The sequence below is a fragment of the Myxocyprinus asiaticus genome, chromosome 29, assembly GCF_019703515.2.
Source record: "Myxocyprinus asiaticus isolate MX2 ecotype Aquarium Trade chromosome 29, UBuf_Myxa_2, whole genome shotgun sequence".
Taxonomy (NCBI): Eukaryota; Metazoa; Chordata; class Actinopteri; order Cypriniformes; family Catostomidae; genus Myxocyprinus; species Myxocyprinus asiaticus.
This window is the reverse complement of record NC_059372.1, coordinates 35367865-35390714: the sequence shown is the minus strand read 5'-3', so window position 1 is coordinate 35390714 and position 22850 is coordinate 35367865. Positions and strand designations below refer to the sequence as shown.

Sequence of the window (22850 nt, the reverse complement as noted above, 5' to 3'; positions counted from 1 at the left end):
TGAGATTGTCTCCTTCCTCTAAAATGCCTGCCTCTGACTAGCAATAGCAAGTAGCATATCATGGTTTGACCAACCACATGACCCTCGGACAGAAGCCTAGAGTTTGTAGACCTTCAGGTGATGCTTTCGTATGGATTAATGGGGTTGTACATCACATTGTTTTTACAATCTCTAACTAATGATATTGTCTTTTCTTCAGGAGGTAAAGAGAGAAGCAGCTTTGATGAATACAGGTATCACTGCCAAATGAATTTAACCCCATTTAGACTAGGTGGCAACTGTAAAGATTACTTGGAATGAAGATACTAATCCACTTCCGCAGCTCTGTTGTAGATAGATTGGAGCTTAAATGTGAATGTTTAAGTAGTCTGATGCATATCACACACCTAAAGGCATCACAGGAATTCACTCGTCAATGTGAAATGAAGGAGAAGACTTCATTGTCATACAGAAAAGTTTTTGCAGTTAAAGGAATGTTCCATTTTTTAAAACAAGTTAAGCTCTATTGAAAATTGTGTTTATGGTAATACACTATGGGGCAAGGCATTATGGAGGAATTAGAAGCTGAAATATGCAACTCATATTTTTACTTATGCACAGAATTGTGGGTTGTTTGAGCTGTGAAGTTGTCAAAATGTTTTCTTTTATTAGTGGGAATACTTGTGTAGGCGCATAAACTTCCTAGTTATACGTTACCAACGTAATTCCTGTGGGTTTGGTCTGAATGCCCCCTGTAAGACTTTAGCTAGTCATGTTGGAAATTTGAGTTGAAAAATTGGACTTGTGGCTATACTTGTGAAACAGTGTATATTTTAACGTACATCGCAGTGCCTTGCCCTATAGACTTCCATTGCTAGTGTATTACTGTCAACATAATTTTTAAGGGGGATGTAAAGAATGTGCTAAATGGACATCTTTGATCGCTGTTTTTTTAGCATCTTGTGCTGGAGCGCCTCATTTTTAGACGGCATGTCAAGTAAAAAAAAACATCAACTTTTAAAAAGGCATCTTGAGACACCTGTGTTCTGTTTCATTCATTGCGCTGCATCTAGCTTTTTTAGCACAAGATTGTGCTCGATTTGAACGCCCCTTTACAGACTTTACATAGTCATGAAAGGAGCTGAAAATTTTGATTGTGGCTATACTTGCGAAACAGTGTATATTTTAACATACATTGCAGTGCCTTGCCCCATAGTCTTCCATTGCGAGTGTATTACTGTCAACATAATTTTAGGGGCATGTAAAAAAATTTGCTAAATGGACATCTTTGACCACAGTTTTTTAGCGCCTTGCACAGGAGCGCCTTGTTTTTAGACAGCATGTCAAGTTAAAAAAATACAAACTTTTAAAAACGCATCTTGAAGCACCTGTGATCTGTTTTGTTCATTGCACTACGTCTAGCTTTTTTTAGCGCAAGAAAGCATTTGATCTGAAACCCCCATACAGACTTTACATAGTCATGACAGGAGTTCGAAATTTGGACTTGAGGCTATACTTGCGAAACTTATATTTTATATATTGTATATTTTAATGTTTATTGCAGTGCCTTGCCCCATACACTTCACTTGCTAGTGTATAACTGTCAACATAATTTTTGTGGGGCATGTAACAAATATGCTAGACGGAGGAGCACTGTGTTTTTAGATGACGTGTCATGTTTTAAAAAACTTCAACCACTTAAAAACGTATCTTGAGACACGTGTGTTCAGTTTCATTCATTGCACTGCATCTAGATTTTTTAAGCACAAGAACGTGTTTGATTTGAACGCCCCCTCACAGACTCTACATAATGACGACGAGCTGAAAAATTTGACTTGTGGCTATACTTTCAAAACGGTGTATATTTTAACATTTATAACAGTACAATGCCTTGCCACATACATACATTTTTTTTTTTTTTTTTTAAGTATTCCTGGCAAAAGCAATATTTAAGCAAATGGCATAAATTAGATTTATGTAAATATGCTTAACTTTGCTAAGAATAAAATGTGTTAAATTAATGGCAAAGCAAATGTAGTTGCTTTGCCATTTACCGAGCTGTATTGTTTAAAATGTATAAATTTTAAACACAGTAAGTTTTTAAAGTTAATTCTCCTCATTTTTATTTTATTTTTATTAAATACTTATACACATTTAATACTCATTTATTCTGAATTCATAATATATACACTATTTAAAGATTGCTTAATTCAGGAAATTTGTCACATTTAAAATGCGTAAATCTTAAAAATAGACATTTTTATAAATAAAATAAAAACTATTTTTGAGAGACTACCATTGCTCAAGTCTTACTGTAAACATGATTTTTGCTTGTTTTTATGAACTGAAAGGTGAGTCAAAAATACACTGTTGGAATCATCAGCATGCCACAGATGTTGTCCATAGAGCTTAACTTGCATTTAGCCTGGAACATTCCTTTAAGATTAAGAATGGGAAATTGAAACTGAATACTAGACTAACACTGTCAGACTCCACAGAGCAAGTTGTTCATCCCAAACATCAGTCTGCCATTGAAATAGGTTAATTACACTAGACAATTCAAATATTCAGCAAGAAGCCTTATGAGAACTATTTATTTCAACAACAAAATGTAATTATCCTGTAGAAAACATTTTTTTTCTAAATGTAAAACAATACTTTTGATATAATAAATGTACATGATCTTTACATTATTTACCTTTTTATAATAATTTACCTAATCATTTTCTAATTATTTACCTTTTGTAAGAAGAAACCTGTCAGAGATACAAATTTTATGACAAACCCAACCAATTTGTGGGCTAATCTGCAAGCATTTAAGCTCCCATTTACTTCCTTGACAAGCTAGATGTCTTCTCCTTCAGATATTGCACTCTTATGAAGAGCTCTAGTGCCCCCTTCTCTCTGTGTGTGTCTTTGTGTCTCTTGTTTTCTCTCTCTCTCTCTCTCTCTCTCTCTCTCTCTCTCTCTCTCTCTCTCTTCCTCTTGCATGTATTCAGCCATGGGTGCTGTTGTGTGTATGTGAAAGCCTTTGAGTTCTCTGAATGGCTCCGTGTCTATCACATGCTTCAGTTTGGGGGCTGGGTAACAGTTTGTCTAATCATTGCTTGTCGCATTAGGCAGTTTCAGCGCCGGAAATGGCCTAAAGTGAGGAAGCCTGTCTCCAAATCGCTGTGAGTTTGGATAATAATTCTGCTTCTCGTCCATAGGATACAATGCCACCAAGCCACCGCCTTGTCAGACTCACCGTTCTCTCTCGCTGTCTCTTTAATTTCCTCTCTCTCTTGAATTCATTTAATTCTGCCTGGCATGCATGATACAGTATTAGGTTGTAGAGGCAGTTGTTTTCCTCGCTGTCTATTTGCATGGAAACTGCCCGGAAAGGCAGGGAAAATTTCCACCACTTGCCCCTCATCATTGTCATGCTCGATGCCTGAAACATTTGCATTCTTCCCTCCTTTTCCATCATGATCAATTACTTTTAATTTATTTATTTATTTATTTATTTTTATTTAAAGGGAAAGTTCACACAAAAATTTAAATTCTGTCATCATTTATTCACCTTTATGTTGTTCCAATCCTGTATGACTTTCTGTCTTCCGTGGACACCAAAATAATGTTTCCCAGTGTTCATTTACATAATTTTTGTCTTTTGAAGAAACTTTAATTAAAGTTAGTTAATATTGTCATAATGTCATATTAAGTTTGTAAAACTGAAAGCACATTATTTTAGTCGACAAAAAGGACATACTTTAGTTGACGATAATGTGCAAAATGACAAAAACATGTATCAAACTGTAACAGACCAAACTTTTATTAAATAAATCACAAATGTTCAAACGTTTTGAAGAAAATTATAAACTACTTACAATTATTTAAATATGCATCAAACATATTAAAAATTAATATGTTTAATTGTCCTGAAAACCTGAGCTCTTGAAATAATATCATAAAATTAATATACTAAAGTAGTAGCTACTTTTTAGAAGTTACACTGTTATGAATTCCTCACATTTAGACGTTTAGGATATTGCGTTACATGTAGCATGTTTTAATGAAACAGTGTATTCACAATGCAAGTTACAATTAGCTGACTAGCGCATAACTTGGTTCAAGTTCACCTGTTCATTGTCTGTAAATTGTGATATTATGTTTATGCTGAGGATATCGCTGATTAATCTCACATATGATGTGTTTGTGTGAGGTCATTTACCCTTCAGTAAAGTTCATTGTACAGGTGTTCAATTCTCAGGTGACTCAATTCATGAACAGAAGAAAAAAAAACAGTGACCACGTTTACATGCACTTAAGAAAACGGTTTATTCCAGGGTTTTTGCAGAAAGCGGCGTTCTGAAACATCATGTAAACACAAACGGCAGTTTCCTTACTCTGTTTAAGGGATTAAGAGAAAGCGGTTTAACATACCCGGGTTTCTCCTCGAGAACATGGCTTAATATCAACACATAAGCAGCATTCTAACAGGTTTTTGAAGAGTGTGCATGGACTGAATAACAAAAGTCATAGGATGGAACCTATCAACAAGTCAGACAGTGGAAAGAATTCAACATTTCTTGGACTACAGTGTGAAAAGCACATACACTATAAACTATACCTATACACAATAATGTAAAATATCGATGGTCCCTCATGTTCACTATGCGCTCAAGTACACTGGGGGAATCCCAGAGTTTTATGTAAGAGGGAAACCCCACTATTGCAGCGGAATTCCTCTGCAGGTCATGATAGAAAGGAAACAAACACAGCAACAACTCTGGAATATCTGGAAATAAAGCGACGCAACAGAGAATAAAATAGTGAAATCTTCCTCGGATACCATGTTTGTTATTTACACAAGCGGTGTGGAGAAATTACGTTTCTGTGGAAAAAACTGCTTACTGACCGAGCCGCATGTATACGGGAGTAAAGACTACACTGCTTATACAGTGCGTGTAAACTGGAACGCTGCTTTCTCGAAAAATAAACTGTTTTCTCACCATAAGCCGCTTTCTGGTGTCCATGTAAATGTATTTTTTTTTCTCTACATATTTTTGTCAGCATTATGTTTTAATCAAAACCGTTTTAGCGAACACAATTTCCTTGACAAGATTAACACTGATGTTAACATTCGCTTTCATTGCATCTTTTTTTTCAATACAATGAAAGTGAAATACATCTCCTTTTGTGTTCCATGGAAGAAAAAAAGTCATACAGGTTTGGAACAACACGAGGGTGAGTAAATAATGGCAGAACATGTTCGAATGAACAACCCTTCTAATATGAAATCACAAGCATTGATCTATCTCCATATATACAGTAGATGTATCCACTTTTTATTCAGTGCCTTTTGACTGACCATCTTTTTTTTTTCTTTTTTTTTTTTTTTCACTAAACATCGTTTTGCGTGGGTGTTTGTGTTTTTTTGTCTCACAGAGGACAAATTTGGGAAGGATGGGAAGGATAGGACCTGGAAAGAGGAAGTCCTGGAAGACACTGACCTGTTTCCTGGGGAGTCGAACTGGTCAGAACTTGAACCTTTGTACAGACTTGATGAGCACGCCTATGATCTCAAACTCAACTTCACCCTCAGCCTGGAAGACTGGGCTCATTTCAGCCGCTCTGTGGATCACATGTTCACCCTCCTCAGCAATGACAACCAGCCCTACTCTCCGCCCCGCCCAATGGATGGAGAGACAGGACGAGGCCATGCCCTGGTGTCCTCCTCCAGCCATTCCGCTTCAGCCATCTACCTGACCACTCTGGCCACACCCGCTCTTTTGTTGAAGGAGGCAGGCGCTGAGGTTTTGAGAGGCGCTTTGGGGCTTAATCAGGGGGGACGTACCTCTTCTTCTTCTTCTTCTTCTTCTTCTTCTTCTTCTTCTTCATCATCAACACATGCCCTGCCACATGTTCGGTCGGAGGTGGCTCCTCCCGAGCACCTAAATGAGCTGAAAGGGGACAGACGAAAAGAAGGATTGGAGACAGAGGGGAGGGACAGTGATGAGGAGGAAGAGGCGGAGCTTACTAACAGGAGACGGACAGGAAGGTTAAGCTCCACCCACTGTGACTGCAATGATATTTTAGAGGCAACGGTTTGACTCTCGTTTAGCATTCCTCTTTCTTATTCCCTCCCTCTTCAGACATCTGAAAATAATTTTTCAGTTTAATGAAGAAATGGAAGGTTTAATGCCAGCGTACAATCCTTCTGTTTGTTTTTCTCCTCGCTCCATTTCCTCTGTTAACAACCGGCCTCAGAAGAGCTGCAACACTCCCAGCTACTTCCCAGCTACTGTCAGTCCATTTTCCCAAAACTGGCCATGAGATCAACTAGGCTTTGAACAGAGCACATCTTTTTATCTTTTAACTTTGAAAGAATTCTCACTTTGTTTTTATTCTTTTGTCTTTTTTCGAAGTGGGATTTGGGAAAGGGTGGGGGGTTAAGCCACCTTTTCACTGTCTCCGACACTCGCTTAATACTGTTGCATTTCGCCCAGTAGTGGCAGTCGTGATAACCTTTCAGTTCTGTTGCAATAGATTGTATTCGAAAAACTCGTTGCCAGAGCACCCGGATTGTCAATCGATTTTTTCATTATATGCCGATTATTTAATTAATAATAAATCTATCTACGTGTATATCAGACGCTTTTGGATCTCGCTGGTACTCAGCATCATAAACACCATGTTTTTAGAACGCTGTGGCAAGTTAAAATTAGTTTCATCTTTGAATTCGTAAAAGCACAAAGAAAGTTCACACTTAAATTGCTCCGATGGTAGGAAAATACATACTTTTATTATGGAATTTACTTATGGGCCAGTGGGCATGATTACTTTTTTTATTAATGCTTTTTTTAATGTTATTTTTATATAATTAATCACACAACGTGTAAAATCGACAACCCTAATAGAAGTATCAAAAAATTTAAATGAAACTTAGGAAGGTTGGTTTTGTGCGGGGTTTGTGACCAAGATCTCATGAATAACATTATTGTGTGTGATTCTTTTTTTTAGCACATGGAAGAATTCAATTAAATTTATTAATATTCACTCAGTATTTTATTAATATTATTGCTGTTACTACAGTTGTTTTTATGATAATTAATAATAATAAATAGAAAAACAATTATTCAACAAAGGAAGTACAAATTCATAAATGACACATGTATACATCTATTCACACATTTAATTACAAATGACTTGTGATATATTTGCAATGTAAATGTTCTTTTCTGACTTGTACATTCATAGCTGTCCATTCTACAGCAGTATCAAGCATTTAGAATAAAGTTTAGGACACATATTTTTATATATATATTTCTCACTTCGCAGTCATAGTTTTAAATGGAACACACTGCATTTGGTCTAGTCGCACAAGTTAAAATATTCCAACGCATCCCAAGCTCAAATTGGATCCAAATATTCCACATCCGCAGATGGATGGAACTCCACGCAGTCTCTGTGTGACTCTACATTGGAAATGTATGACTTCCAATCTTTGTCTGGTTTGTCAGATGCAGTGAAAAGGTGGCTTAATATTCATTGCAGTAAAAACAGAGTAAACCTTTGTTGAATAACAAAGAATGAGTTGTTGTGTATAGTTTGCACCATAGTCCTTGAAGGCTGCTTCTACCTTGCTTGGTGTCTCTTGAACGTTTGTCTCTATTTGAAGGTGTCTCCCGACTCCCTTTGTGAGACATTGTCATATACAGCCTTACAAATTCACTGAATAACACCTCAAAATACTGTTGGTCAATGGTAAATATGTGCATGTGTGCGTTTGTGTGTGTGTGTGTGTGTGTGTGAGGGCGGGTTTGGGTGGTTTGCGAAGACAAACTGGTAATTACAAGGGTATTATGCTATAAATGTGGTTTATGAGGACATTTCTAGTGTCCCCATAAATCATACTAAATGATGTTTTATTGAAAATGTAAAAATGCAGAAAGTTTTTTGTGAGGGTTAGGTTTAGGGGTAAGGTTAAGGTTAGGGGATAGAATACAAAGTTCGTACAGTATAAAAATTATTATGTCTATGGAGAGTCCTCATAAGGATAGCCGCACCAACATGTGTGTGTGTGTGTGTGTGTGTGTGTGTGTGTGTGTGTGTGTGTGTGTGAGAGAGAGAGAGAGAGAGAGAATGGAGCTTCAGATTTCAATTGTTGCTCCTGATGTATGTTACAAAGTCATTTGGTTTACACTTGTTTGTTTTGTTTTTTTGGATAGTAAATATTGTGGCACATCTTGTGTCTTTGCTGCTTGTTGCAGTACTATGAGTTTCTTTTGATGAATCAGTCATTCAATCCCATAATCTGTGTTTGGCTGACAAAAAATGTGGTATGTTGACCCCCTAGCACACGACAAATAAAGATTTGATGTATTGATAATGCCGTCATATTTGTAACCCTAGCTTGTTCTTAAAGACATTTTGCTATACACAACGCTACTAATATCAGAGCAACTATATTAAATGGATGTATGTATTTTAATGTGTGTTTTCAATTCATGTAAATGGTTAAAGTATATTTTTTATGATACATTTGAAACTGAACCATTCACCAGGCATAAAGATATCACTCTAGCTTCAGGTTCCTTTATTTATGCAGTGTATTTTTTCAACAATCCTTATATTCTTTTTTTTTTTTTTTCTTTTCTTTTTTTATGATGTTTTTGTCATTGCTTTAATTATTCACCCAACTTCCCAATGTATTTAATTAAGACCTGTTTCGAGATCAGTTTGGTTTCTTAGATGATTATTAATGAGATTTTAATTTGCAAGAGGTAATCTGATCCTAGATCAGTCCACTTACTCTGGCATACTTCATTAGTACAGTTCTTTGTTTTTTTGGACATTGTTTATTTACTGAGGACAATATAGAGGCAATGTCAATCTGAGTCCCTATTCTTTTGTTTCATATCAGTTATACATCACCCTCCCTCCCAACACTCATGGCTGTACTAAAAACAGTTTTGTCTGGGATTGTGTATGTTTTTTTGGAGAGAAGTCCGAAAGAAAGAAAGAGAGAAAGAGAGAGAGAGAGAGAGAGAGAGAGAGAGAGAGAGAGAGAGACTTTTTCATTTGGCACTTTCACAGGAATGGCTGTTTTTGACAGAATTTTAAGAGATGAGATGGTTTTAACATAAAGTCTTGTTCAGTTCTATAGATTTATCATACCTATATTTTGGTTGTGGTTAACCAGTGAACATTTGATAGTGCTCATTACTTTGTGAATAAAGTGTTGAATGCCCAAGTTATGCGCTCTATAACTCATCTTTTTTTAGATAGATAGATAGATAGATAGATAGATAGATAGATATGGTGTGAGAAAGAGTGGTTATTTATAATATAACAACAATCTGCCCTTTTTTACATTTCTCATGCCACAAGTAATTGGTCAGTTTCTGGAAATTTTCATGTATTACTTTTACATTATAATACTACAATAAAATACATAACTTTATGGGAAATATATTACTGATTTAAAAAATATATATATCTCAAAACTATTTTTATATTTTCAAATGATGATAATTATTATTTTGAAATTATGTTTTATTATTATTATTATTATTAATATTGATGTCGTTATAATACCTTAATGTAGTCATACCACACAACATGTGATATCCTCTTTAATCAGTGTTTTAGTGATATTAAAAAAAACAACAACAAAAAATAAATAAATAAAAATATTCTCTCTGCTGTGGACCAAAAATTGCACTACACACCAAATGATTTTAGCATCTACTTAAGAAAAAGAACCATGATGTTCATATTTGAGCGGCCTGCTTGTATTTCATTGACTCACCAACAGATGGGATTACTCTCCATTTTATTGAGTCAGTGTTATCTTAAATCATTATTAAAGGGATAGTTCACCCAACAACTAGAAAAGGTGCTCTCATCATTTACTCAGCCTCATGCCATCCCAGATGTGTATGACTTTCTTTCTTTTGCAGAACCAAAACAACGATTTTTAGAAGAATATCTCAGCTCTGTAGGTCCATACAATGCAAGTGAATGGTGGCTTGAACTTTTAAGCTCCAAAAATCACATAAAGGCCGCATAAAAGTAATACATTTTACTCCAGTGGTTAAATCCATGTCTTCAGAAGTGATATGATAGGAGTGGTTGAGAAACAAATCAATATGTAAGTTATTTATTTATTTATTATTATTATTATTATTATTATTATTATTATTATTATTATTTACTATAAACTCTCCTCCTTGCCCAATAGGTGACGATATGCATGGAAAATGTGAATCATGAAAAACAACATTAGAAGAATGTTGGAAGTGAACGTGAAAGTAGAGATTTATATTTAAAAAAGGACTTAAATGTTGACCTGTTTCTCTCCCACACCTATCATATTTCTTCTGAAGACATGAATTTAACCACTGGAGTCCTATTGATTACTTTTATGCTGCCTTTATGTGCTTTCTGGACCTTCAAAGTTCTGGTCACCATTCACTTGCATTGTATGGACCTACAGAGCTGAAATATTCTTCTAAAAAAATTAGTTTGTGTTCAGCAGACGAAAGAAAGTCGTACACATCTGGGATGGCATGAGGGTGAGTAAATGATGAGAGAATTTACATTTTGGAGTGAACTACTCACCAGCAGACAGCGTTACTCTCCACGATAGTGAGTAGCAGCGTTGATCCTCTTTGGGCGGCCCGCTTGTAGTGCTTTGACTCGCCACCAGATGGCGCCGCTCCACATAAGAACTTTTACCACAAACAGTCAGACTCCAGCAGCCCTCCGTAGAGAGAGCACGGAGATCCGATTACCCAGAGGGCGGGGGGAATAACCCACTCCAGCACCGTCAGTCTCAAGCTCCAGTGGGACAGAGAGACTGCGATTCATATTCACAGTCTTAGAACAAGCCGTGGAGTTCTGACAGAGGACAAATCTCACTGCTTTCACCCCCATTATTCCATACAATGTGAGGATCATGGCTGAAAGAAGGTAAGAGTTGTGAATACAATTTTACAGTTGCACAGTGCAGTACGGCTCAGGTAACTTTGAAAATGAAGCTACTGAATGTTTTGTTTATTGTTGCGAGGGCTTGTGGGACGGGTCTGAATGTCACGTTACGGGGATGTTTTGGATTAACTGAAGTACAGACGCCACTGTAACTTAATCATATGATACTATTGCTAATAAACTTTAATAAGTGTGTTTTAAAATGATCTGCACGAGATGTGGTGTTCAAACAGAAATGTTTGCATGGTCAAAGTTCACTGAAAGCTGATCATCAAGCTTTACACTGATGTAAACTTTTATATATACATTTAAATAAACTTGATATGTCTGGGTGCGTAATAAGATTCTTCACAACCATCAAACGACATCTGGATTGCATTATAACTACAATAAACTATAAATGTATGATGCCGATGATGTATTGATTACTGGGTCAGATCTCGTCATGTCAGCATATTGATGAACAGATGCGATGCGGTTGACGCGGGCCGGTCCAGTGTCGTCTTCCAGGTGTCATCCTTAATAGGATGGATTTTGACATGTTTTATTTATCATGCCGCAATTCCATATCCATGTGCATTCTCAGAAGACCTCCTGTGAAGCCAGGACAAGCACTGACAGGTTTTCTGAACTATTAAAATGTTCACAATGCCATATGGTTGCAATTAGTTTTACTAGTGACTAAAAGTTTGACCACTTTTTGACAAGTTTGACCAAAAATAAGGCCAGTTAAAACATAAAGGGAGTAATCTTCCAGTTTTCCCAAATGAAAATTCTGTTATTATTTACTCACCCTCACGCCGTTCAAACCTGTATGTTTCTCTTTCACACCGAACTTGTTTTTGCATCCATCTCCGTTGTTTTTTTAATTGTTTTTTTTTTTTTATGTAAACACATAGAGCTGTTCAGGTTGTAGTCCAAAAACCCAGAAGAGAATTCGCCATGGGTTCCCTTAGGATTTTCCTATGGGTTTTTATAATGGGGTTTTTCAATTTATGAGTAAAATAAAGTCTGTGGTGAACATTACCTGACGATGCATCAACGTTTTGTTCTTCAACATAAATTACACAGTCATACCTCAAACGTGAATTTTGGAGCCGTATTAAATTACATAATTTAAAAAAAAACAAAAAAAAAAAAAACACGGCAGCTTCAAAATTGACGTTTTGAGGTATGACTGTGTGCAATTTATGTCGTAGAACAAAACATATCGTCAAGTAATGTTTACCACAGACCTTATTTAACTCATAAATTCAAAAACCCCATTATAAAAACCCATAGGAAAATCCAGAGGGAATTCTCTTCCGGGTTTGTTTACAAATTGACGTTACGGCTGAACAGCTCTATTGTGCTGCATCTATGTTCATATATATATATATATATATATATATATATATATATATTGCGCAAGGGCAGTGTGAACGGCCCCACATTTTTGTGTGTGTTTGTGCTGTTTTTCAACTGGTTTTCTTTGTAAACATGCGCTGGATGTACGTGTTTTTTACCGTTGTGCCACATCCTGTGAAATGACCAAAAAAGCACTGTAGTCCATATGACTCCTGTGCTATATCCCAAGTTTTCTAAAGCCATCCAAAGCAATATAGAGTTGTGTGAGGAAAGGGACGAAATTTAAATATTCAAATATGACGCATCAAGATTAGGGCTTTTGATTTAACTTGTTAATTCAGTGTGATGAATTATATAAAAAATAATGCGTTAAAAATGTTTTACGCAATTAATCATGTCCCCGGACCGATATAAGGAATATTCCTTCGAAATAAGCATGGAGTACCACCTGTTTTCTCCAGGGGGCAGTAAGCGAAACTCGCTGTATAGGCAATGCGCAGCTCAAACATACAGAGAACAAACCGCACTTATCGAAAGCAGACAACATAAGATAAGAACACGTTCTTGCGTACAAACACATCTTGATGGAGTGCAAATCCTGAAGGCAGGGATCTCAAGATGTGTTTTTTAAATTTCAAACTTCTTTTAACTTGACACAGAGACCGAAAAACGGTATGTTTATAACACAACGCAACCGAGACACTCCAAAAGCATCCGCCTGATGCAGGTGTACATTGACGCTTCCTTAAACATGCCCTTATAATAAATCTCGGACTGATGGACGAATACAATTGCAAAATGGATTGCTGTGAACTGTAGGCCAATGAACCTTAGTCAAGATGCATCTCGCCAGGTTTGACATCAATGACCATCGTTCATGGGGACTGGGTAGCTCAGTGGTAAAAGACACTGGCTACCACCTCTGGAGTTCGCTAGCTCGCTAGTTCGAATCCCAGGGCATGCTGAGTAACTCCAGCCAGGTCTCCTAAGCAACCAAATTGGCCTGGTTGCTAGGGAGGGTATAGTCACATGAGGTAACCTCCTCGTGGTCGCAATAATGTGGTTCGTTCTCGGTGGGGCGCGTGGTGAGTTGAGCACGGATGCCGTGGTGGATGGCGTGAAGCCTCCACACGCACTTTGTCTTTGTGGCAACGCGCTCAACAAGCCACGTGATAAGATGCGTGGGTTGATGGTCTCAGACGTGGAGGCAACTGGGATTCATCCTCTGCCACCCGGATTGAGGCGAATCACTACGTGACCACAAGGACTTAAAAGCGCATTGGGAATTGGGCATTCCAAATTGGGTGAAAAAGGGGAAAAATCCAACGATGTTTGTCAGAAAATGACAAAATGTACATGTTCAGGTGTAATATTCCTTAAAACTAGGATTTGATACAAAGCATTAAAAGCGTATCACCTTATCCCAATGTTCACCAAAGCATTGGTTGGATTTGCAGTGTTGAATTTGATAGTATCATTTGAAACGGAATACATTTATTCGTGTTATACATTCCTGTACCATGTTTTTGGCTGTTTACCCTGCCAACAGATGGATATTTCCCATCACCAAGAAAGAAACACAAGTTTTACCCTATCAGCTCAGTGTTGATATAGCTGTGTTAAGATCACTTTGTAGTTGCTTGAAAAAAAATGTGGAGCTGTTATTGATCTGTGGTAGCCTTAATTACTAGTTTCTTCTTTGGATCTTCACAGATGTAATTACAAATTGGTCTGGCACTGCTAGAAAACAGCCGAGGAACCCAAAACAAATGCCTCATCCCTGATGGAAACATCAAGCTGTTTTCTCTGGTTCTGGCCTCTATAAAGAGGTCTTGGCTTTTTATTCTCCAGCCTTTATTGATTAATATGTGCATTGTGAATTACTTGGATGTTTAGAAGTAAGTCTTTTGAACAGATGTTGCTTGTGTCTGCGATTTCATGCTTTAAATCTTAATATGGAACAGCAGAGAAATTGTTAAAATTAAACATGGGACAGATCTGATGGAAAATGAGTTTGTGGGTGTGCGTGTGCGTGTAGCCAAACTTGGCTCAGTTATAACTATGTAAGTGTAGGGTTTGTGATTGTGTGAGGGATGATGATATATGTTGGCCACCTCCATTCACTTGTTGTGTTATAGCTGCTCTTCAGTAATATCTCCAAAAATACAAAGCTGCTTCTCCCCATGGAGTCTTCCTGCCAGCCCGTTTAGGAAACAGAGCTCTAATTCCTGTGTTCTGCTTTAGAACACTTTCAACTGCACATTTGGGAGCTTTGTGCCTTTTCCAGAAAACTGGCAAGGTGTGGTTTGCAATGCCAAGAACACATCCCTGGCTTATATGATCAAATCAGACAAAAACTGAATATTTGCTTTCTCTTTTGTTTGATTTGGCTCGTTGTTCATCTGCTAAGTGTTTATTTGTTATATTGTGTGCTTGCTTTCTCTGTAATCCACTTAAAAATGAACAGCTGCTTTCAAACTAGAGCTTTGGTGCTTACCTGAGTCTGAATGATGTCAGAGTTTGGTTGATTTGGTTGATGTGAAAGCAAATGTCCAAACTTAGGTGTGGAAGTAAATTCCTATTAATGATGCACAATTACTAGCATCTCTGCATGCTCCCAGTCACATGTATTATAGTATAATATAGGGGTGGGCCTTATAAGCAAAAATGTATATGACAATATTCGTACATTTTTGGTCGATAACAATATACTCTCTGTACCGGTTGACACATTTCTACCGGAATACCGTTTTAACGCAGTAACATAGTAACGCGCTACATTTACTCCGTTACATTTACTTTAGTAACTTTTTGGAAAAAAAAATTACGTTTCGACTAGGTTTAAAAGTGGATACTTTTTACTCCCACTCAAGTACATTTCGAATGAAATTTTTTTACTTTTACTTCTTTACAATGGGCGGCGTTCCTGTTGTTACATTACTGGGTTTAATTTTAGTTAACGTGTAATTTGTCATTCCTATCTGTCACTCACTCGACGTCGTGTCGATGTAGTGACACTGGGGTCACTCTTGGGAGCCCCAAACACCTCTGCTTTTTGAAAAAAGGCCAATGGGAATTGGCGTGTGGAATTTGCATGCCACTCCCCTGGACATACGGGTATAAAAGGAGCCGTAGGAACCAACCCGGTGTGGGCATGTTTGTGCCACAGCTGGGCGCACAGGTGCGGGGGGTCCGCCGATGGAGCGCCAAACCTGCCAAAATGGGTTGGTGGACAGTGGTCATGACGACGGCCGTGCACACCTGACATGTGACCCAGGGAACAAGAAAACCACTCTTTTGTTGAAGTTTTGGGTACCGCAGCCTCTTGGGTATGCGGCGAAAAATGAAACAAAAGATTCTCCTCCCGGCCCTCCACCAGGGGATGGAGTGGTCTGTCCACCAGCTCCATAGAAGCGGGTCTCCTCGTCCCAGGGTCGCCTGTCTCAGGGGCGCTTCGAAGCCTTCCTTGGGTTCTTGGCGGCCGGCTGTGAGACGGGTGGCGTCTGCTTCCTGCGGTGGGCTCAACACCGGGGCCGGGCCACGGGGGCGGGCTGTGGCAGAGCCGGTGCTGTTGCTGCAGGAGGACGCCCTTGGCGACGAGCTGCGGAGGTTCCGGCCATTGATCCAGGGCAAGCACGTGTTGGTCTGGACGGACAACACGGCGACGGTAGCGTACATCAACTGTCAAGGCGGTCTACACTCCCGTTGCATGTCACAACTCGCCCGCCGTCCCCTCCTCTGGAGTCAGCAGCGCCTCAAGTCACTGCGAGCCACTCACATCTCTGGGTGTGGTGTGGTCTCCTCGGTGTCTTCCTCTTGGGAGTGACACCCCCCGACATAGACATTTATGGCCCCCAGTTGGTTAACAAATTCCACTCTTTTTAGGGAGAAAAAAGAGGAAAAGAGGTCACGGCTGGGCTAGCCTGTCCCTATTTGTTGGGCAGTCGACTTGTTCCCGAAGGAATGTTCAACGCTCATAAGAGCATTGGGGGAGGTTACGTGACGGCCTGGTGCGCTGGCTACGAGGCACACAGTGGTTTGCCCGTCTCGCACCGCCAGTCCACGTAACACAGTTCAGCTAGTTGTGGCGTTTTGTATAGGGACCCCTAGTGTCACTACATCGACACAACGTCGAGTGAGTGACAGATAGGGAACGTCCTGGTTACTTTCGTAACCTCGTGTCCCTCTTGCCACAACGCTGAACTACCCGCTGAAATGGCTGGGACCTTGTCTCGGCTCCTCAGCATAAAACCTGAATGAGTGGTTGCATACCAGCTCCTTTTATACCAGTTTGTCCGGGGGAGTGGCATGCAAATTCCACTCGCCAATTCCCATTTGCCTTTTTTCAAAAAGCAGAGGTGTTTGGGGCTCCCAAGAGTGACCCCTAGTGTCACTACATCGACACAACGTCTCGTTCCCTCCATCAGGGAACGGAGGTTATGAAAGTAACCAGGGCGTTTTTTTGTCACTCAAGCTGAATCTATCACTGCTGCAGCATCATGCTCTTCTAACTAAGTGAAACACTTTCTTCGCTCCGCTCAATGAAAAAAGAATAGTTTCATCATGCAATGCCTTCATTTAACACCAAGACATGCGGATATTTCAAGATTAAATTGAAGCTCCAACTTAAGGCAGTACGCTGAGGTGAGTTGTGGATCTAATGATAACGCAGGCTTTTCTGTGTAAATTTTTTAATCAAGGCAGCAATATATATCAGTGCGCTTTGTCCCACATGTCATGAGCAGTATTTACGCATTTACCCCGTGCCCTCACACTGGAAACTATCCAACCCGATCTCATGAAAATTCATACATAATTTACGAGTTGGCTATATCGTATGATGTCGCACTATATTGTTCGCATAAACTCATACAACTTCATTACGTGCAAATTCCCGGATGTCTAATGCGTAAGCGCGAGTTCTGTGCATGAGGTGTTAAGGACATGCTTATTAATATTATGCCCTTACCCAAACCCCTAATCTAAACTTAACCAATCAGTAGAGTGTGTAACTATTATTTGAAGTTGTTGTGTGTGACAGAAGCATATAATTGTCACGAATTAATTAGGGATGCACCGATCCGATACCTGGATCGGTATTGGCTACGATACTGACGCTTTTAAATGGATCAGGTATCGGTCCGACAAGCCCGATCCAAATCTGATACTGTGTGTTAGTTATGTTCGTTACTGTCAAGCTCAAAAAATGACAGTAAAACATAAAAGAACCATTAAAACACCATTAAAGCAGTTCATATGACTCATGCATTATATTCAAAGCCACCTGAAGATGTGTGATAGCTCTGTGAATCACAAAAGGCTGTGTTTTATAAGTAAATATATAATTGAATGGCGCTGCTCTGTTTACACACACACTCGCGGCTATTTTTAGCCTTCACAGCGGTGCACAATATTTGAGCGCTACTCACGAACAACATCTCAGATGTAGATGCTCAATAGTTTGGTTCACTTTATGCATTTAGAATGGCACCAGAGGTGCATTTTTACCAGAATTTGAATAAGAAGCGAATTAAACTACTGTGAACTTTCCTACAAACGAACACATACAGGACTTCCTGGAGAGTTTAGAATGTCAAAATAAAAGTGTGAGGGTTTAAAAGTTAAAGGTGTCACAGAGTCAGAGATATGAACTCAGTAGCAGGGTTTATTGAACAGATGACTGAAACAGTGATGTAAACATTGTGAGTAAATCCAGTTGAGCAGAGTGGCAAACAGCAGGTGAGTAATATCCAGACAGGGTATAGACACGATGAACAGATAACTCACAACAGTCTTATGATACTTGCAGGCAATAATGAAGACACAGGTATGTTTGACATAGTAGAAAGGTCTGGAGTCTCAGAGATACTATCGATGAGAACAGACAAAGGCTATGTTCAGACTGCCACTAAAAATCTGATTTTTTTCATATCCAGATTGTATTGTGTTTTGATAGTCTGGACAGCAAAAACCACATGAAATCTGATGTAATCAATCTGATTCAAACCACATCGGGAGGTGGTTTCAAATGTGATTGAAATCTGATTTTTTCAGATGTGTCTCAGTCCGGTCGCTCTGGCTGCTCAAATCGGATTTCAAATGGTCTTTTGCGTCACTCTTAACGTGACACACAAAGATGACGTCAAAAATCGGTGACTGCAGCACGGAACATCACAACATTTACCAGACTCCTCCTTCTGCACCTCGACTGGACAGGGCGCTTATTTGGAGAGAGAGATGATGCACTTCCATTTTTCCCACATCTGTTTTGAAAGCATCGTCACGTGGGTACGCCGACGTCGTTACCAAAGCAACCCATGCAGATAGGTTGGTTATGTCTGAATGCGCAAATCTGATTTGATCACTTGCAATTAATAGTGTGGACAGTCTGCCTGAAAAGATCTGATTTGAGAAAAAATCTGATTTGCCTGCAGTCTGAACATAGCCCATGAGTGTGTGTGAAAGCAGGGTATATATGCAGTCCTTGATTAGCCACTAATGATATACAGGTGCGTGTAATCAGAACTCAGGGGAGAGTGAGCACTGTGACTGCAGTGAGGGAGAAAGAGAGAGAGAGACCGGTGGATCCGTGACAAAAGGTGCACGATTGAGGTATATTACTATATATTACTATTATAATATATTATTATTATTATCATTTGTTTACAAATTATAATAATATTTAAGTTGAATGGGTTCCAAAAAATAACCGTGTGAATGAAAAGTGAGCTGAAATCTTACAACTAAATTGAACAAAAAAGAGATCTGAATCCTTTAAAGTCCAGATACAAGTTGAAAAATTTTGCACAAAAAGAAAAAAAACGGCTTCTTTTCTACTGATGACTTATACTGGAATTACTGTTAATTTTGCTGCTACATTATTCAGTATAATAGTTAACAATAAAGTTTTTCTTAATAAGCTATACATTTATATTGAAATAATGTGTAGTTAGAGGTTTGTGTTTCTTTACATGTTAAAGAGCACACCCAATTAGTTCCACACAATAATGTAAAGATATTCTAAACTGATTATGCAAAAAAAAAAAAACAAAAAAAAAACACTGGTATCGGATCAGGATCGGTATTGGCCAATACTGAGATTTACGATATTGGAGTCGGATCGGAAGAGAAAAAGTGGTATCGGTGCATCCTTAGTATTAGTTGGAAATTATTTCCAGCCACGTCATTGACTGTAGTGAAAGTCATAGAAGTCAAACAAGTGCAGTTGCACAATATCATACGAATTAGCCAAATTTAGAAAAGTCGTACGAATCCTGAAGACTTCGGGCTGATTAACTGTATAAATCCATGTAAACATCCAAGTTAAGTGTAAATGCCTTTTGCTCTACAGAACGTGTGATTGACAACTGGAGCGCGAACAGACAGCATTTCTGCCCGTACACAGCGACGGGCGCGTGGCAATCGTATGGCGAATAATATATATGTTAATATAAAGAGTAAACACATTTTATCTAATGTACATTATTGTATTTATTTGTTATACTTTAGTATCTTTAAACTCCAATACAAGATGGGTAGTGTTTCTGAGCCGACCAAATTATCATAACCTACATGTTATAACAGAATATTTAAATCATCCACAGAATTATCATTTCCACTGTGTGCAGTCTCCTGAGTTAAAATTATATAATTAATAATAATATTATTTAGTAAATAAAGAATTCTTCAGCTTAATGTCAAAGTTCTGTATAAATATACATACATACATACAAACATACATACATTTTAAAATGTATGTTTTGCCTCTCTATATGTTGTTATGTTTTTTTTTTTATCAAGTAATGATTTGTCAAAAAGTTATTTAATACATTCAGAATGAAATAAAACATTGCAGGAGTGAAGGAAGCAGTAAACTCTCAACTCGTACGTCTTCCCCACGGTGGATTAAGGGCAATTAACAGTCGTCGTTGACACCCGAAATAGTGCACTATATAGTGGATATGGGGCAGTTTCAGACGAGTGTTCCACGACTGGGGTTGGTGCCCTACACAGGCTGTGTACTCTGCATTTAGAGAGCAGAGGTACTGCTGTTCAGAACTAATGATCTAAATTCTTTCGACACTGAAAACTGTAACTACACTGAAATAAGAATCCACGCAGGACTTTAAAAACTATGAAATAGCGAAAGTAGGCATTAATAAAACATGATCTTGCTTTGGTTTATATTTCAGCATTATATATAATGTCCCTGTGGGACATTTTCACATTTTCAACGTAATAATTACTAGAAACATTTCCAAACCTCTCTTCTTATTGACAAATTCATCCAGATCTGACAAGAGTCCTTAAAGGGATAGTTCACCCAAAAATGAAAATTCCCTCATCATTTACTCACCCTCATGCCATCACAAATGTGTATGACTTTCTTTCATCTGCTGAACACAAAGAAGAATTTCTCAGCTGTTTTGGTCCAGTAAATGGGTGCCAACATTTTAAAGCTAAAAATAAAATAAAAAAATCACATAAGTCAGCATAAAAGTAATCCATAAGACTCTAGTGGTTAAATCAATATCTTCAGAAGTGATGTGATAGGTGTGGGTGAGAAACAGATCACTTTCACCTTCTTCTTGTGTTTTTGGTGATTCACATTTTTCTCCGCATATCACCCCCTGCTGGGCAGGGAGAAGAATGTCTAGCAAAAAATGACAAATATTGATCTGTTTATCACCCACACCTATCATATCACTTCTGAAGATATGTATTTAACTATTGGAGTCTTATGGATTACTTCAGTGCTGCCTTTTTGTGCTTTTTGGAGCATCAAAATGTTGGCACCCATTCACTTGCATTGTCAGGGCTCAACAATAAGGGCTGCCCGATTGGCCAGTGCCAGTGTGAGAAAGATTCGGGCCAGTTGCTAGAACTGTCACTTGCCCAATCGGGACATTGCTGCATTTATAACATTAGTGCAAGCAAACAACAAGCGAGAGAGCACACGGAGCGAACAAAGTCTTCTAACCGAGGAGCGAGCGCGAGTATATTTATTTCGCAAAGATGCGCAAATGCATAATATACTGGACGCGCCAAGGCACAGTTGCGTGCACGCACAAGATCGTGCAGACACCGAGCGCACTCTCCTAGTACTGTCCTCGCTCTTTTCCAAGTGTCTTAGCAGCAGCTATTACCAATGTGTAGAAAATAGCAGGAAAAAACCCACTTAATGAATTTCGTAGTGGGATTTAACGTCTTGTGCAACACTTTAAGTATCCCCGCACATTCCATGTTCACAGTGCATGAAATCCCCACATTTTTTGTTTTTACATGTTTTTGAAAACTAGTAATCCACACACTGAAACACAAGAAATCAACAGTTTCTTTCAATAGGACTGAAAATCCATGCCTCTCCGTGCATATGTCTCATCATCATCTCTCTCCGTGCAGCGTAGACTGTTTCACATGCATGTGCTCTCGTAAAGGGACAGAGTGCTAGTTTTATTCCCACTGTAAAAATACAAACACATTTTCTCTCATTAATTCGCCTTTAGAGACGAAGCGCCGAATGAGACGTAATAAACTTTGTTAAACCCCAGTTATACACGTGTCTGGAAATCACAAGCTGCTCAATATCCAAAATGTAAGTATAGATTTAATTAAGTAATGTTTCAAAACGTAAACATTAATTCGACACGATAATGCCGTTTGATATGAAAAGAAGCAAGATCACTATGGCTATCAGGCTATTTTTATCAGAGCTGTTTAGCTGCAGGGTGAAGATGAATATTTGAAACAGTCTACTTCATATCATCCTCATAAAACACCTGCTACATGTCTCATTTCTGGACCATACAGGTATTTTTGTTTTTGTTTTTTGTATATCAGTCAGTGTTGGTCTTGTATGGGTTGTCTGATTTCATGTTATATACACATTCTTAATTCACAGATTAGGCCTAATATCTACCTACTGTATATTACACATCACAACCGATTTAGTAGCAAGTCTGTTCTCTTAGCCAATAATCACATCTTTAACTCAGTGAATAATCTTTGATCCTTCTTGTGAAAACACTACACATGGGCAAAAGTTGCATGACAGCATGACTAAACGGGTGACCGAAAACCCATCATCTCCTCTACAGAACTCTTGGCTTAAAAACACATGTGTAAGTGGCAGGACGGCTGAGGTTAATATGATGTATTTATGAATTTATATCTGTAAAGCGCATATATGGGATTACATAAAGCATAAATCATATCTTGCAAATTATAAATGTGATTCAATTTTGGGGGACATTGTATTTTATATTTTTTTTATCCCCTTTATCTCCCCAATTTGGAATGCCCAGTTCCCAGTGCGCTCTAAGTCCTCGTGGTGGCGTAGTGACTCACCTCAATCTGGGTGGCGGAGGACAAATTTCAGTTGCCTCCGTGTCAGAGACCATCAATCCGCACATCTTATTACGTGGCTTGTTGAGCGCCTTACTGTAGAGATGTAGCGCATGTGGAGGCTTCACACTATTCTCCACGGCATCCACGCACAACTCATCACACGCCCCACCAAGAGCGAGAACCACATTATAGCGACCATG

At 38.5% G+C, this 22850-nt stretch overlaps 2 protein-coding genes across 8 annotated transcripts in view; both read left to right on the top strand.

The window, feature by feature from the left end:
• LOC127419946 (extracellular sulfatase Sulf-2-like) overlaps positions 1-8447 on the top strand; it is a 292694-nt gene extending 284247 nt beyond the window's left edge. For 5 of the 7 annotated variants that reach the window (XM_051661796.1, XM_051661795.1, XM_051661799.1 and 2 more), the window contains one exon: positions 5410-8447. In XM_051661796.1, coding sequence (XP_051517756.1) covers positions 5410-6074 — 665 coding nt within the window. In that variant the 3' untranslated portion in view covers positions 6075-8447. Of the gene's footprint in view, positions 1-199; positions 234-3098; positions 3153-5409 lie in introns of all 7 variants that reach the window. The other 2 variants (XM_051661800.1, XM_051661801.1) reach the window with 2 other exon arrangements.
• Positions 8448-10801: 2354 nt separating this feature from the next.
• arhgap46b (Rho GTPase activating protein 46b) overlaps positions 10802-22850 on the top strand; it is a 156817-nt gene continuing 144768 nt past the window's right edge. The window contains exon 1 of the mRNA XM_051661790.1: positions 10802-10938. Coding sequence (XP_051517750.1) covers positions 10925-10938 — 14 coding nt within the window. The 5' untranslated portion in view covers positions 10802-10924. The remainder of the gene's footprint in view (positions 10939-22850) is intronic.